The 15,257-nt window shown below is 45.5% G+C and overlaps 2 protein-coding genes across 2 annotated transcripts in view; one reads left to right on the top strand and one right to left on the bottom strand.

Annotated features, from left to right (window-relative positions):
* The window catches only part of DCLK3 (doublecortin like kinase 3), a 20,524-nt gene extending 17,931 nt beyond the window's left edge, over nucleotides 1–2,593 (bottom strand). Inside the window, exon 1 of the mRNA XM_027768381.1 lies at nucleotides 716–2,593. Within this exon, the coding sequence (XP_027624182.1) occupies nucleotides 716–2,164 (1,449 nt within the window). The 5' untranslated portion in view covers nucleotides 2,165–2,593. The remainder of the gene's footprint in view (nucleotides 1–715) is intronic.
* A 3,763-nt stretch (nucleotides 2,594–6,356) lies between these two features.
* On the top strand, nucleotides 6,357–7,014 carry LOC102492023 (histidine triad nucleotide-binding protein 1-like). The gene is made up of 2 exons (XM_027768382.1): nucleotides 6,357–6,549; nucleotides 6,812–7,014. The coding sequence occupies exons 1-2, from the start codon at nucleotides 6,357–6,359 to the stop codon at nucleotides 7,012–7,014; spliced, it is 396 nt and encodes a 131-aa protein (XP_027624183.1).
* Nucleotides 7,015–15,257: the final 8,243 nt, after the last annotated feature.

The raw sequence follows: 15,257 nt of genomic DNA, 5'->3' as shown, positions 1-15,257 counted from the left end.
GAGAACGCCACGGCTGAGCTGAGAGTACCAGCTCCCAGGGGCCAGTGCTACTTCTCCCTCTCTCCATCTGCACACAATCTTCCCAGATAGGTACTATTATGATTTCTCTTTTATAGATGAGGTCCTGAGGCCCAGAGAGATGAAGGGCTTATCCTGGAGCAAGCAACTAAGAAAGGGAGGATTCAAACTGAGGTCTTCTGACTCCAGAGTTAGCCTCTTATGCAGTCTACATGCAGACCCCTGCAGCACTGTGCCTTTTAAATTCCTTGGCAAACATGACCTTCCAAAGGGCCAAAGGGGCATCTCAGTGGGACAGTGGATGATTGATACAAAAACCTAGAAGAGAAGCTACTACAGCAGACACCCTCATACCTAAACAAGAGGATGGACAAATGCCCAAGAAATGAAGTCCACATAGTCACTGTCAAAGCAAAACTATTCTTCTCCCAGGGAAAAGGAGAGATTTCTCATTTTATCTATACGGAAAGATTTCTTTTTCAATAATTGCATCAAAACCAATTTATCTCAGCAACTTATGAACTATGACCAGTTTTAAATACTAAGACAAGTATATTAAAGTAATATAAAAGTCATTCCATGTCATTTTCTAGCGTGAAAAGGAATCCATATTTATTTTTTATCCCATATTTATCTTTTATCCCTTATCTTTTATCCCAAACTACCCTCTCCTATAGCAACAAAAATCAGGGCTCACCAAAAGGTTTTCTGGCTTGAGGTCTCGGTGGACGATGCTCCTGTCATGCATGTGGACAAGGGCCCTACATAAGTCCAGGATCATGAGGGCAGCATCGGGCTCAGGGAACTTCACACTCTCTATGATGGCATCAAAAAGGTCCCCTCCTTGCACATACTCCATGATCAGATAAATTTCTGTTTCCGTTTCATATACTTCATACAATTTCACTATGTTGGGGTGAGAGAGGCTCTGGATGATTAAGATCTCGCTATCAACCATGTCCTCCTTCCCCTTGAGTTTAGACTTGTCAATGATCTTCATGGCATAGGCCTGTCTGGTCTCACGGTGTCTGCACTCCTTCACCACGGCAAAATTTCCGTCCCCAATGACCCGACCAGTCTCATAATGCTTCTCCAGGTTGGCTGCAATGATGCCCAGGGGCCGTGTCTTTCGACCTGGCCGGTCTTGCTTGTTCTCTTCTGGCCTCATCTTGAGCTCCTTTTCTACCCTTGTAGGTTGGTCATCTCTGAGAGTCATCTTCCTCCCTCCAGACAGACATACCTTTTTCTCCTTCTCTGCCTCCTTCTCATCCCGGCGGGGTCTGGGGAACTTCTCAGAGTCAGCCTGGCACTCTCTCAGGAGCCAGCCACCATGTTTGTTCCGGCAAACATGCCTGGTATCGTTCTTCATGTCTCTCGGCCCCTCCTCTGCAACTGGTGCAACTTCAGCCAGGTCCTTCTTAGCCTTGGCTGTTCCTGGAGGATGGCTTTCTTGATCTTCTGGCTCTTTGTCCTCTTTCTTCCCCATGTTCTTACCAGGTCTCCTCAGTTCTTGAATGGGATTCCTGGGGCTGCTCCGGTGACTGTCCCCTTTCCACCCTTCTTCCCTACCCATGATATTTGCCTCGGGAGACTTCCGGCAGCTTTTTGTCCTCACCAGCTTTTCTGTATCATACTTTGAGCACTTCCCCATGTCCAGCTCACTCGTCCCCAGGGACAACCTTTCCCTCTGCAGGCTCTGCTGGAGCTCCCTCTCTCTCTTGCACTTCTCACACCTGATAATTTCACCCGAAGTCTTTTCTATCTCCACTCCTAAGTGCTTCTCTCCACTTGCATGTCTCTCCTCTAGAGTGGCTTCCCTGGAGGGCTTGCTACTGGGTTCAGGCTCCCGCTTCCCCCTCACCCACTTCTTCTGGGGCCTCGTTCTATCATCCAGCACCAGCTCTTTGGGGGTCTTCTCCTGGTGCCTGATGGCCGCCTTGTCCCCAGCTGCCTCACTGCAGCTCTTGGTAATCTCAGTCTCCCCACAATGATGCCCTCCTTTCAGAGACTTGCTATAAAGCCTGCTTCTCAGCCTTGGAGAAGGGACCCAGCTGTGTGGGGTAACCGTCAGGGTACGGGCTTTGTTAGGGTACAGCTCTTCAATAGCTGCCTGGATGTTCTTCAACGTCAACGGTTCTTTGCCCATGGCTATAAAAGCATCTCCTTCCCTGAAGAAATCAGAGACACTCTTGATTTCCCTGCCCTTCAAGTTAAACAGTTTTCTCACTCGATCATTCTTCCACCTCGGAAAGCCCAAGGCTTCTGAGATGTCCGCAATCAGCTGTTCGAATGTCTGCACCGACCGCCTGTTCAGGAGAAGGGTGATCTTGCGGAGGGGCTGCCCGCCCAGCTTCACCACAGTCACGACCCTGGGTTTCAGTGGACTGTGCTCAGCATGGACAGAGTGAAGGCCATTCTGAGGGCTGAACACGGGCACCACGGAGCCACGTGGCCCCAGGAATGGTTTCTCCAAATTCCCTCGGCCAGCAGGTAGCCAGGTGCCCTGCAGCTTCCGCTCTGTAATTCTTGAGCTTAAATATTTTAGAGAATGGTCACAAAGGCCTCGATTTCCTGCAACAGGGAAAGGACAAAAGAGTATTAGTCAAGACAGATTCAAAGAGTTCTTTAGGCTTCCCCACGGCTTTACTAAAGATCGTTGATTCTACTATTAGGTGATAAGTGTGACCTTTGAAAGTTTGCTTAAAATGATGGCGTCTTGGGGCCAGCAGGAGCCATGGCGGTTGGGGCACTGGACTCCCACATGGCCGACCCATGGTTTGAGTCCAGGACTTGGCGGCTTGCTTTCTCACTTTCCCTCTATCTCTTTCTGGTGAACACAAAATGCTCTATAGCAAATTTTTAAAAATAATTATGTTTAATTATTAAATAATTATTATCATAATCTTTGTGAGGGATTAATAAAAAATTACAATAGTTCATTTAATGGAGTACTTCAACATACTAAGAGGACAGTAATTACCCATTATTAGTGCTGTCTTTATAATCCTCGTCTCCTTTTGGTATTACTATTCCTTTTACTAGTAATAGCATCTACTGATAAAGTGGAAGTCCATGGAGCATAGCTTTAGCTGACATCACAAGAACTGACAGACTGAGACCAGCAGTTAGCGTAATGGCTATGTTGCTGGACTCCCATGTAACTGACCGCAGTTCGCATCCCGGACCCAGTGGCTTAAACTCATGCCGGGCACGTGAGCATGCATGCCCAGGATCCTGAGAGGAGAATGGAGGAGAAGGGATTGCGGCGTGGCCATCCCCCCGAGGGGGTGATTTCTTGCTTTCTGCCTCTCTGTCTCTCTCTGGCGAGCACACATGCCCTATAGCAAAAACCTCTCCAAAAAAAACCAATAAACTGACAGACCAACCTATGTAATGGGTATTTCTTAAAACTCTGATTGGAATCATCTTGCATTTGAGGTTGACATAAGAGACTCAAACGAAGTATTGATAGAAGTATAGAAGTATTGATAAAAGTATTCCTTCTCCAAATATTTTTAAAACTCTTTTCTTTAAAAAAAGAAGGAAAGAAACCAAGATCATATTAAAGTTCCGAGCTTAAATAATAAGACTGCACAAGAATAAAATAAGAGTTCATTTCCTGTTCAACTGGGCCCAGCCAGGATGAAGTAGTTGAGACAAAAATGGTTCACTTTCCCCAATTTCTATACAGACTAGAAAAGGAAACCAGAAAACAACAGAATGTGGAACTCTGTTAAACCATGAGGGTGGAAAGAAAGTATTAAAGTTACCCCACAGGATCCATATGTCATATCTGACATGTAGGAATCCGCCATTTACACTTCCTTTTCAGAGAAGTTAAAAATAATTATCTCTGAGTATATCTGAATCCACCACAGCAGAGACTCCGGTTGTTCCAGGCAGGGCAGTTTGGCCCAGAAATATCTACACAGAATGGTTTTGGTTTTTTAATGGATAATATACAATCTATTCTGAGATGATTTCCATCTAGACACGAGTGTCAGATCCGACGACAAGGTAATGCCTGGTAGTGATGTTCCCACATGCCACAAATTCATGAGCTTAGCGATCACATTTATTGTTGAACTATTTCTTTATGGACATCTGCGATCCCTCGTCTTCTCACAATCTCTCTAATCTCTCTGCCTCCATTTCTGTCTGAGAGAGTTAAAGTTGACAGACAAAAAGAGCGCTACAACAGTAACCCTCATTTGTATCTTCTGCACAGGGGAACTGAGGAAGGATGCCAACGAAAGTGACCAGCAAATGCACAAGAGTGCAGAGGGACTAGCATTTATTTTATGTCTATTGCTTCACACAGAGTAGGAGCCTTGATATATATTTGTCGGACTAGGTAAAGGAAGTCCTCTTGTTTTCTCAGAAGATGAGTAGAGGGACAGAGAAAGGGACCTTAGTCTCTATGCCAGACTACGGCTTTTCCAAGGAGCTGTGAGGAAGGACAGGGAGGTCTAGGGATCTCCCCACTAGCTGAGGTCATAGGTGGGAAACTCACCAGCAAAAGTTAGTGGCATTGAGAGACAGAACAAATGGAAAGAACCAAGAAAATGAGCTCGAAGGACAGGAAACGAGTTATGCTTTCAACAACTGAAGAGGTGAAGGCCACCTAGCAGAGGAGCCACAGAACCACGATTCAGGGCTAGACGGGTTGTCCACAGGACTGTTGAGGTCACCACAAAGGAAGGTGAGATAGACTCAGGCTTCTATGGAGAAATGACCAGGCAGCTGCTATGTGACAGTGCCAACGTTGAGGGGATTACATCACTGGAAGATATAAACCCCAATTAAGAGAAGGTTTTATAGGTGGGAGGAGAAATAGCTCTGAAGCAGCCTTGAGAACTAACTTCTGAGCTTTGCCAACAAAAGCCACAGTCCTTGGGTAAGAACATGCTCTATTCTGGAACCAGCAGATGGCATAGTGGTTATGTCGCTGGACTCCCATGTAGTCCCACAGTCTTGTTTTCTCAGAAGATGAGTAGAGGGACAGAGAAAGGGACCTTAGTCTCTATGCCAGACTACGGCTTTTCCAAGGAGCTGTGAGGAAGGACAGGGAGGTCTAGGGATCTCCCCACTAGCTGAGGTCATAGGTGGGAAACTCACCAGCAAAAGTTAGTGGCATTGAGAGACAGAACAAATGGAAAGAACCAAGAAAATGAGCTCGAAGGACAGGAAACGAGTTATGCTTTCAACAACTGAAGAGGTGAAGGCCACCTAGCAGAGGAGCCACAGAACCACGATTCAGGGCTAGACGGGTTGTCCACAGGACTGTTGAGGTCACCACAAAGGAAGGTGAGATAGACTCAGGCTTCTATGGAGAAATGACCAGGCAGCTGCTATGTGACAGTGCCAACGTTGAGGGGATTACATCACTGGAAGATATAAACCCCAATTAAGAGAAGGTTTTATAGGTGGGAGGAGAAATAGCTCTGAAGCAGCCTTGAGAACTAACTTCTGAGCTTTGCCAACAAAAGCCACAGTCCTTGGGTAAGAACATGCTCTATTCTGGAACCAGCAGATGGCATAGTGGTTATGTCGCTGGACTCCCATGTAGTCCCACAGTTCGAGTCCCAGATCTAGTGGCTTAAATTCATGCCGAGTGCATGTGTGCGCATGCCCAAAATCAATTGCAAAGCCAATAAAAGGAAGCCATGTGAAATCCTACGATGCTAGAGTCCCTCGTGGCTGACCACAGCTCAAGTCCCAGACCTAGTGGCTTGCTTTCTCACTTTCCCTCTCTCTGATCAAACTGGAAAATAATAATAATAGTAAATAACGTTAAATAAGATCATTCTTTTTAAAAATAGAATTACCATTATAACCTAGTAATCCCACTATTGGGAATAGTCCCAAAAAACATGAAAACAGAGAGACATTCGCACTTCGATGTTTACTGCAGCCTTACACACAATAACTAAGTCACAAAATAAACCTAAGTGTCAAAGAACCAAAAAACACATTGGGAAAATGTGGTACCTATACACAACGGAATACTACTCAGCCACGAAGAACAATAAAATCCTATCACTTGACACAAAGTGGACAAACCTAGAAGATATCACGCTAAGCAAAATAAGCCAGACTATGAAACACAAATACTGTATGTCCAAACTTAAAACACACCAAATGTCCGTACTCCACGGTAAACACTGAAGAACGCAATAACACCGAAATAGAGTACTGCTAAATATCTGAAGATGGTTGAGGGAAGGGAGCGCTTATGAGAAAATGTCTAGGAGTTTTCCCCCCAGCCACCCTACAGGAGAGAGGCTGGGATGGCCGATGAGACTGCGAAGGCTCAGGTCACCCAGCCTGGTGGCCACATGGCAGATGAGATCGCCAAGGCTCAGGTCGCCCGACCTGGAGGCGACACGATCTTCGGGAAGATCATCCGCAAGGAAATCCCCGCCAAAATCATTTTTGAGGATGACTGGTGTCTTGCTTTCCATGGTATTTCCTCTCAAGTACCAACACATTTTCTGGTGATACCCAAGAAATATATCTCAGGGACCAGCAGTTGGCATAATGGCTACATCGTTGGACTCCCATGTAGTTGACTGCAGTTCGAGTCTCAGACCCGGTGGCTTAAACTCACGCCAGGCATGTGCACATGCATGCCCAAGATCCCGAGAGGAGAATGGAGGAGAAGGGATTGTGGTGTGGTAATCCATCTCAGGGGGGGGATTTCTCACTTTCTGTCTCTTTGTCTGTCTTTCTGGCAAGCGCATGTGCCTTATAGCAAAAATCTCTCAAAAAAAAAAAAAAAAAAAAGGAAAAGAAAAAAGAAATATATTCCAGATTTCTGAAGCAGAAGACGATGATGAAAGTCTTCTTGGACACTTAATGATTGTTGTCAAGAAATGTGCTACTGATCTGGGCTTGACGAAGGGCTGTCGAATGATGGTGAATGAAGATTCAGAGGGGAGACAATCTGTCTATCGCATTCACCTCCATGTTCTAGGGGGGTGGCCTCCTGGGTAAGCATGTTTTGGGGATCATTTTCCCTTCTATAGGCAACAATCAAGTGTGCAAGTTATAGTCTCAGCACACTTATTTTGGCCTGTGTGTGGAGAGATGGAGGAAGTAATTTGAAAACCCCATACGTAATAAAAGACTTTGTTGCGTGGTATAAAAATCTAACAAACACATAAATGCATATAAATAATAAGGTTAGAAGTGGCAGGTAAAAAATATCCAAGTTCCTCAGCTTAATATGCAAGGACCTCCCTAACCTAGTGACCTCACTCTTCCAAATCTATTCTAGCCTCACTCCCCACCCATCCAAGCCTCACCGTTTTGGAGAGCTCAGGCCCCATATCTTATTTTTTTTTATTCTTTTTTTTTTCTTTTTGAGAGGTTTTTGCTATAGGGCATGTGCGCTCACCAGAAAGACAGAGAGAGACAAAGAGACAGAAAGCAAGAAACCACCCCCCAGGGGGGATGGCCACACCACAAACCCTTCTCCTCCATTCTCCTCTTGGGATCTTGGGCATGCACACACATGTGCCTGGCATGAGTTTAAGCCACCAGGTCTGGGACTCAAACCGCGGTCGACTACATGGGAGTCCAGGAACATAGCCATTATGCCAACTGCTGGTCCGAACTCAAGACCCGTATCTGCCACCAAACTCTCCCTGACCTTACAAGTTCTCAGTGATAGCTCGCTTCTCCAAAGCCCTATTTATTCATTAAACAAAGATTTAGCATGAATACTTGAGACCTAAGCCCAGCACTTGGGTGCAGAATACCTGGTCCCATCTCCTGCACATCTTGGCTAATTGCTCATCTCAGGAGGTGACACAACCCTCCCGACTAAACTGTAAGCTCTCCAAAGGCAGAGACCATGAACTATGCAGACTCCCTGCTCTACTCTAGTACTGAAGATTTACAGAACAAGTTCTCAAACCTAGTATCAAATACAAATTAGTACTCAAGTCTTCCGGCTCCATAAGTGTCACTACATTCGGCACCGGTAGACATCACACAATAGACCTCTAATATTTATTAAATAAAGGAGGTGAAAGAAAGCATGATCACAGGCAGACATGTACCACTGGGAAATTTGCAAAAGTAGTGTGCATAAGGAATAGCTAACAGAGGGAGGGAGAGCTGGCGAAAAACCCTCCTTTAAAAGTTATACAAGAAAGGGGCCAGCATCGAAATTGACATAGAACGTAAGTTAATATGCAATTACTTTTTTGAGCATTTACAAATTATGTGTGCTAAAAGATACAAAAATTGGTGTTTTAAAAAAATCTGGCAATATCCAATGCATCAACAAAAGATCATAAAAGAAAAGTGAGTGCATTTAAGAGCACAGTACGAACCCTCCTTCCTAGCAGAGAAGCTCCTCTTAAAATGTTCTCTTAGGACCAGCAGGTGGCGTAGTGATTAAGGTGCTGGACTCCCACATAGTCAACAGATTCGAATTCCAGACTCGGTGGCTTGAAATTTATACCAGGCACATGTGCATGCATGCCCAAAACCCTGGGAGGAGAATGGAGGAGAAGGGATTGCTGCATGGTCTTCTCTCCTGGGAGGTGATTTCTCGCTTTTTGTCTCTCTGTCTCCCATCTCTCCAACCACCACACGCACACTATAGCAAAAATCTCTCCAAAAACAAATTCCTTTTTATTAATTTTGTATTTCTTAGTGGTTGATCACTGATGGCCTCAGCATGCACTGCTGAGAGACTATTTATTTCTATTCTGCTGTGGACAATGGAGAAGGATGAGTTGAAATAATTTTCCTTTTCACTGAGTAATGACTTGTCCTGGACATTTTCCAAGGGCTGTTTGGGAACAAACTCATTTTGCTCATATGCAGATATGAGGCAGGAGAAACATTTGCGAACTTACATTTGATTATGCAAACATCCCAAGGAGGGTTTTCCAAACGAATAAAAAATTGGAATGCAGCCTCTCGCTACTGTTTCATAACTCAGAAGCCCAGCCAACATCTATATTAATCAAAGCTGGAGAAATTAATAAGGGCAAGGTAATAAAAATGAAACTACCATGCTATTTATTGGCCACCATCGCGGATGACACTCCAATCTTTAATGAGTGTTGCCACTACATAATCTTTTTTATTATCGGCATGACATTAACAGAGACAGCAGAAACAGTAACTAATGAGACTTTTCCCTGCTCGGAGTCAGGAGTGCTTCTGTTCTGGGTTGTCTCTTATCTGCTGACCTGTTCATGCCAATTTCCCTAAGTGCTTCCTGGTATGCTGACCCAGATGTCTAGATGGTCTCTGAGTGAGGAATGTTTGTTTACCAGTTCTAGTTCTTTTTTTCTTTTTTTTTTTTTTTTTGGGGGGGGGGGTTTGTTATAGGGCAAGTGCGCTCTCCAGAAAAACAGAGAGCCAGAGAGAGAGAAAGTGAGAAATCGCCCTCCCAGGGGGGGTGTGGCCACACCACTATCCCTTCTCCTCCATTCTCCTCTCGGGATCTTGGGCATGCATGCACACACACCTGGTGTGAGTTTAAGCCACTGGGTCCGGGACTCAAACCATGGTCACCTACATGGGAGTCCAGCAACATAACCATTACACCAACTGCTGGTCCTATTATTATTATTTTTTAATCTGATGAGAGGAGGAGAGAAAGTAAGAGCATAAGCCACCAGATCCGAGACTCGAACCATGGTCGGCCATGTGAGAGTCCAGCACCTTAACTGCTATGTTATCTGCTGGCCCCAACCAGTTCTAGTTCTATTCTAACAGTTGCCTGATGCTTCTTCTAAGCTATTTGCTCATTTAGAGATGGAAATGACTGTCCCAGTCACTTTGGAGTCACTTTAAGTTTTATGTGTTGCCTCAATTGTTTGCAAAAATATTTTTAAATAAATATCCCCTTCCTCATCTTTAAAGCTCATCCCCTTCCCTCTTGATAATCCTTATCCTCCCCTCTGAGTTTTCTCACTCACTCACTCTGGTCTAGTTCCACATATGCTGCCCATCTGACCATCCTATCAGTTTCCACTTCCTCCTTAGGAAGCATTTTCCTCTCCTCCCAGAGGTCCCAAGACATCCAGTTACACCCTAAAGAGGCCCCACAACAAAGGAGACCAACAACCAAAGGTAAGAAGTTGTCCCTGTTCTCACCGGCGTGTCTCCTCTGGACATCCTGCCGAAATGGTTAACCAGGGGCTCCATTTCCAGCTCACTGTGTTCTATCAAGGCTCCTATAAAGTTCCGGTGCACACAAATCAAGTGGGACTCCTGTAAAGTGCAGGTCCTGATTCTGTCCATCTGAACTGGGGGCTAAGAGTTTACATTTCTAGCAAGTTCCCAGGTAATGCTGATGCCTTTGGATCAGGGACCACACTAGGAATAGCAAAGATAACAGAGAAAATTTCGCTATCCTTCTAAGGAGTGCTGGCTGTTTATAAGTGGTTATTTTCAAAAAGTGAATATGTAATTTATGATATGTTACCAAAACATAGCATCACGAAAGGGGCCAGCAAATGGCATAGCAGTTCTGTTGCTGGACTCCAACATGGCCAACCATGGTTCAAGTCTCAGACCAGTAGCCTGAAAAATCACACCAGGTGCGTGTGCGTGCATGCCCAAGATCCTGGGAGGAGGATGGGGGAGAAGGGATTGCGGCATGGCCATCTCCCCCCAAGGAGTGATTTCTCACTTTCCCTCTCACTGTCTCTGTTTCACCCTAAGGCAAAAATATCTCTCTCCCTCTCTCTCTCTCTGTATATATGTGTGTGTGTGTATGTGTATATATCTATCCCTTCTCCTACATTCTCCTCTTGGGATCTTGGGCACACATGCACTCGTGCCCGGTGTGAGTTTAAGCCACTGGGTCCAGGACTCAAACCATACTCATATACACATACACACACACACAGACATACATACCATCAACAGCACAGTGAAATGAAAAGTCCAATAATGAACAATGGTCCTTTGACCAAAGGGTCTTCTTTTAAGTACAGCAACCCAAAATGGTAAAGGAATGATCTAGAATTTGACTACTGTCGGGGAGGAAAAAAACTTTATCCTCTGGTTAGGTTCATTGATTCCAGCCATGTGAAATAAACTGACAAAAGAAAGACTGGAGAACAAAGTTTATTTCATATGTATATAGGGCGTCACACAAATGAAGAAAAAAAAAAAAAAAAAGAAGTGGTCAGACCCAGAGGGTTACATACCATTTTAACAAAGGAGGATAAATTTGTACAGAAGTGACAGGCCAAAGGAAGTCTTCGGAACTTCTAGAGGCACTAAAACAGTAAATATATAGGGGAAACTAATGGGAGATGGGGGGGGTAGTAACCATTTTTATTATTATTTAAGAGAGATTTTTGCTATAGGGCTCATGTGCTTGCCAGAGAGACAGAAAGTGAGAAATCACCCCCCAATGGGGATGGCCATGTTGCAATCCCTTCTCTTCCATTTTCCTCTTGAGATCTTGGCCATGCATGCACACACACACACACACAGTGTGAGTTTTTAATGGCCAGGTTCAGGACGCGCACCATGGTCAACTACATGGGAACCCAGCCATGTAACCATTTCGCCATCTGCTGGGCCCTTAGTAACCTTTTTTATGCATATTACTTTCAGTCCCATCTCTGAGCTGACAAGGGTCTGGAGTCCTCTTTGGTGATTAAGAGTCAATCTGGTGACCCAGCCTCCGTGGCACAGTCTATGTGTGTCAGACTGCACAGCTGGAAGCCACATGCCAACCATGGTTTGAGTCTCTGACTTGGTCTGGCCAAAAATACACCAGGCACATGCACATATGCGCTGGATCCCTGTGGGAATCACGACATAACCACGACTTGTGGAAGGTGCTTCTCTGTGTGTGTGTCTCTCTCACTTTCTCATGCACACACACATGCTCTATCATGAATTTTTTAAGAGTCAATCTGGTACAAAGGATCTGAGAGAGATAACCTCATGAAAGGAAATTTACATTCTGCTTTTAGGCAAATGGGGGCAGGCCAGAGAGCTTTTCTAGTATTTGCCCATCTCTCAGTTACCTTCAGCTCAAAATATTCCTTGTGATAAAGCAGAGCATTAGGGGGTGGCACGTTTTGAACCTCTTCACTACCCTAGTCCTGGACCAACAGCATCATTACCACCAGCAGCTTCGAAGGAATGCAGAATTTCAGGCCTCATTCTAGACCTATGGAATCAGGTTCTACATTTCCACAAGACCCCCACATGGAATGATGCACAGGAGTTTGAGATGCAATGCTAGGAAATACCTCTTGCTTTGCTTAAGTGGTTAGTGGAACCGAAATACGCAGTCCACAACAGAAGAGATTATAAAACCCTCAGACTCGTACATACCAACTTGATTGGCTCTTAAAGTATGGCAGCGTGTCCTAGTGAAGGCCAAACTGAGATCCAGCCTCAGTTAGAGCCCAGAGGTGGGTTCATTTCCTCAGGATCTGTTTGCACCAGCCACCAACAGGGCAAGTGAGGGGTGGGGTAAAGGGGAAGAAGACGTGTCTGGTGCACAAGGACACAGGTATCCACAGACACCCAGGAGAAGATGACAGGCCTAGGAAGCCATGACAAAGGAGGGGATACACAGCAGCTGCCTCCTGGCTCCCAGTCCCAGAGCGGCTGGGTTAAGCTCCTTTGGAGCACAGGGTTAAGGGTGGAAGCTAAAAGAGCCGATGGAGGCTCTGGGGTCAGGGGATGAGGCACATCGGGGTGAAAAGAAGACCAGCCACCTGCCTTCCTCAGCACAGGCCCCAGGGCCCAGGCAGCCTCAGCAAGGAAAGCAAAGGGGGCCGTGGGGAGACAGCATGGCAGGAGGGCAGCAGGTGGGGGGGACAGGAGTGACATAACAACAGGAGGAAGAACAGGAGCTGCAGTGTCCCTGAGCATAGGTGACATCCTGCCCCTGGGGACTCTGAGGAGGCTGGCAGAGGGCCTGTGTAGGCAGGTGTGGCCACAGGTATTCAGCAAACTGGGCATTAATATTAACGTGGCCTCGTCTGCTCCCAGGGCTGGTGAGTCTCCCACACGTCAACAGCACGATAACCTTCTCCCACTTGCCCTTCGTTTCGTCATCCGCGGTCTTTGCACTCCACTTTCCCCCACGCTCTGAAACGGCTTGGCCCTCTCTTTTATTGACTCGATTCTCTTCGCCCATGGTTCTTTGAGCCAGTATTCAGAGGCCGCCCCGTCCCTCCCACTGTCCTTCTCTGAGACACCCGATGCTGGTCTGCTTTGACCCGAGCACTCCCCAGGGACAGCTTCTCTTTCCGTCTCTCCTCTGGGTTTAATGTTTCCTCCCAACACTCCCAACTCAGCCGGGATTTCATCCCTGGGGCTTCATCTCTCACTCAGTAAAATTCCAAAGGGCATGGCTCTCAGACCGGGCTGTTGTTTCCCATGACCTGGATTTTTCATTTCGATTGTCTGTTGCAACGAAGAGAAATAGTAACCTTGGTCCGGGCTGTGGTGCTTCCTCGGTGCAGTCCAGGGAGGCTTCCTGGGTGTGCCCACTTGAGAGGCCACTGACGTATACCTCACGTCGGGACCACCTTTGCTTCCAGCTGGCTCAATGTTTTGCAAGACTTTGCGGCTTCCTTTTCCTATCTGGTTATCATACCCAGGGGCCTTCACAAGTCCCCGCGTCTCCACTGATCTGTGTCACACCACACTTGAAAACACCCCGGGCCAGACAGAGTCTATCAAATTCCACCCTGTTGGTGAGGCCACAACAATCGTTCTAAAAGCAAACTCCTCCATCTTCTTTTCCCTGGAGACTGAACACATCTCTTTCATTTCCACATGTTTACGCATGAGTTCGGATGGACCTGAGATTGAAGTGAGAACATTTGGCATCTCTGAACCATCTGTCAGTGCCTGGACCCCTCAACTCTCAGATGCATATCTTAGGCAGAAACGTCCACTACCCGTTATTCTGCGGGACAGAGGAGGCACACGGCCTGTGGATTCTTTAGAAAGTGTTTTTTAAAGGATTTTGACTTCTCGATGAGCTAACATATATTCCTACGTGTACAACATAGAATAGAATAGCAAACGAGTAAAATAATTTCAAAAGAAATGTTTCAGAAAATGTATAGCTTTCATTCATATTTAGAAAAAAATTAATACTTTGAAAACACCAGGGCTGCTTATGTAAAATAATAAGGGAATGGCATGAATAATTTTATGCCAATAAATAAGCCAACTTAAATGAAAGAGATGGATTTCATGAAATATATATATTACCTGAGATCTCTCAAGAAGAATTTTTTAAGAGAGAGATTTTTGTTGTAGGGTGTGGGATTCCCCCAGAGAGATAGTGAGAGACAGAAAGACAGAAAGTGAGAAATCACCTCCCAGGGAGGATGGCCACATCACAATCCCTTCTCTTCCATTCTCTTCTTAGGATTTTGGGCATGCATCTACACACATGCCCGGCGTGACTCTCAGGCCACTGGGACCAGGACTCAAACCACGGTCGACCATGTGGGAGTCTAGCAACATAACCATTATGCCATCTGCTGGTTCCAGGAAGAAATATTGATAAATAACCTAAATAGTTCCACTGTGTAGTTTATCTGAGGTGTCAGTACACCAGCCTAAGGAAGAACTTTCTTTAAGTACTTAAGTCATTTACACAATCAATTGGCATTGCTTATAAAAAGACCCACAGATGGCTTATACTGAAATATGCATCCTTTGTAAACTGAAGTAATACTATGGATCCAACCTAAGAAGGATGTGCATGTTGGATTCAAAGGCAGTGTGAGTGCAAATCTTTGCATGTTAAAACTGAAAGGTGAGGCTGGCAGGTGGTGTGGTGGTAAAGGGCACTAGACTCCCACATGGCTGACCAAGGTTCAAGTCCCAGACCTGGCAGCTCGCTTTCTCACTTTTCCTCTCTCTCACTTTGTCCCTCGCTGGTCAAATTAAAATAAATAAATAAATAAATAAATAAATATAAGTTAATTCTTTTAAAAAAAATCCTGAAAGGTCATCTGTCTGTAGCCTAGCACCCTCAACTGTCAGACACAACTATAGACCACAGAAGGAGTGCAATTAGCTCAAATCACACAGCTACTTAGGAAGACCTGGAACAATCCTTCCATAGGTCCTAAATCTTCATAAACAATGACTCAGACCAATTTAGGAGTGTCCTTCATAGCATGAATGAAGCAGAATTCCTGAGTTCGTCCCAAAGAAATGGAGCGGGACACGAACTCATCAGCAGACACTAACACCTCACACAG

This window comes from Tupaia chinensis, unplaced genomic scaffold, assembly GCF_000334495.1.
Source record: "Tupaia chinensis unplaced genomic scaffold, TupChi_1.0 Scaffold146131_1, whole genome shotgun sequence".
Taxonomy (NCBI): Eukaryota; Metazoa; Chordata; class Mammalia; order Scandentia; family Tupaiidae; genus Tupaia; species Tupaia belangeri.
The sequence above is the reverse complement of the archived record's forward strand: the minus strand, read 5'-3'. Positions and strand labels throughout refer to the sequence as shown.

Coding starts and splice junctions, on each gene's coding strand:
- LOC102492023 (XM_027768382.1), top strand. CDS start 6,357: ATGGCAGATGAGATCGCCAAGGCTCAGGTCGCCCGACCTGGAGGCGAC. Junction 6,550..6,811: donor ATATATCTCAGGGACCAGCA/GTTGGCATAATG, acceptor AAAAAGGAAAAG/AAAAAAGAAATATATTCCAG.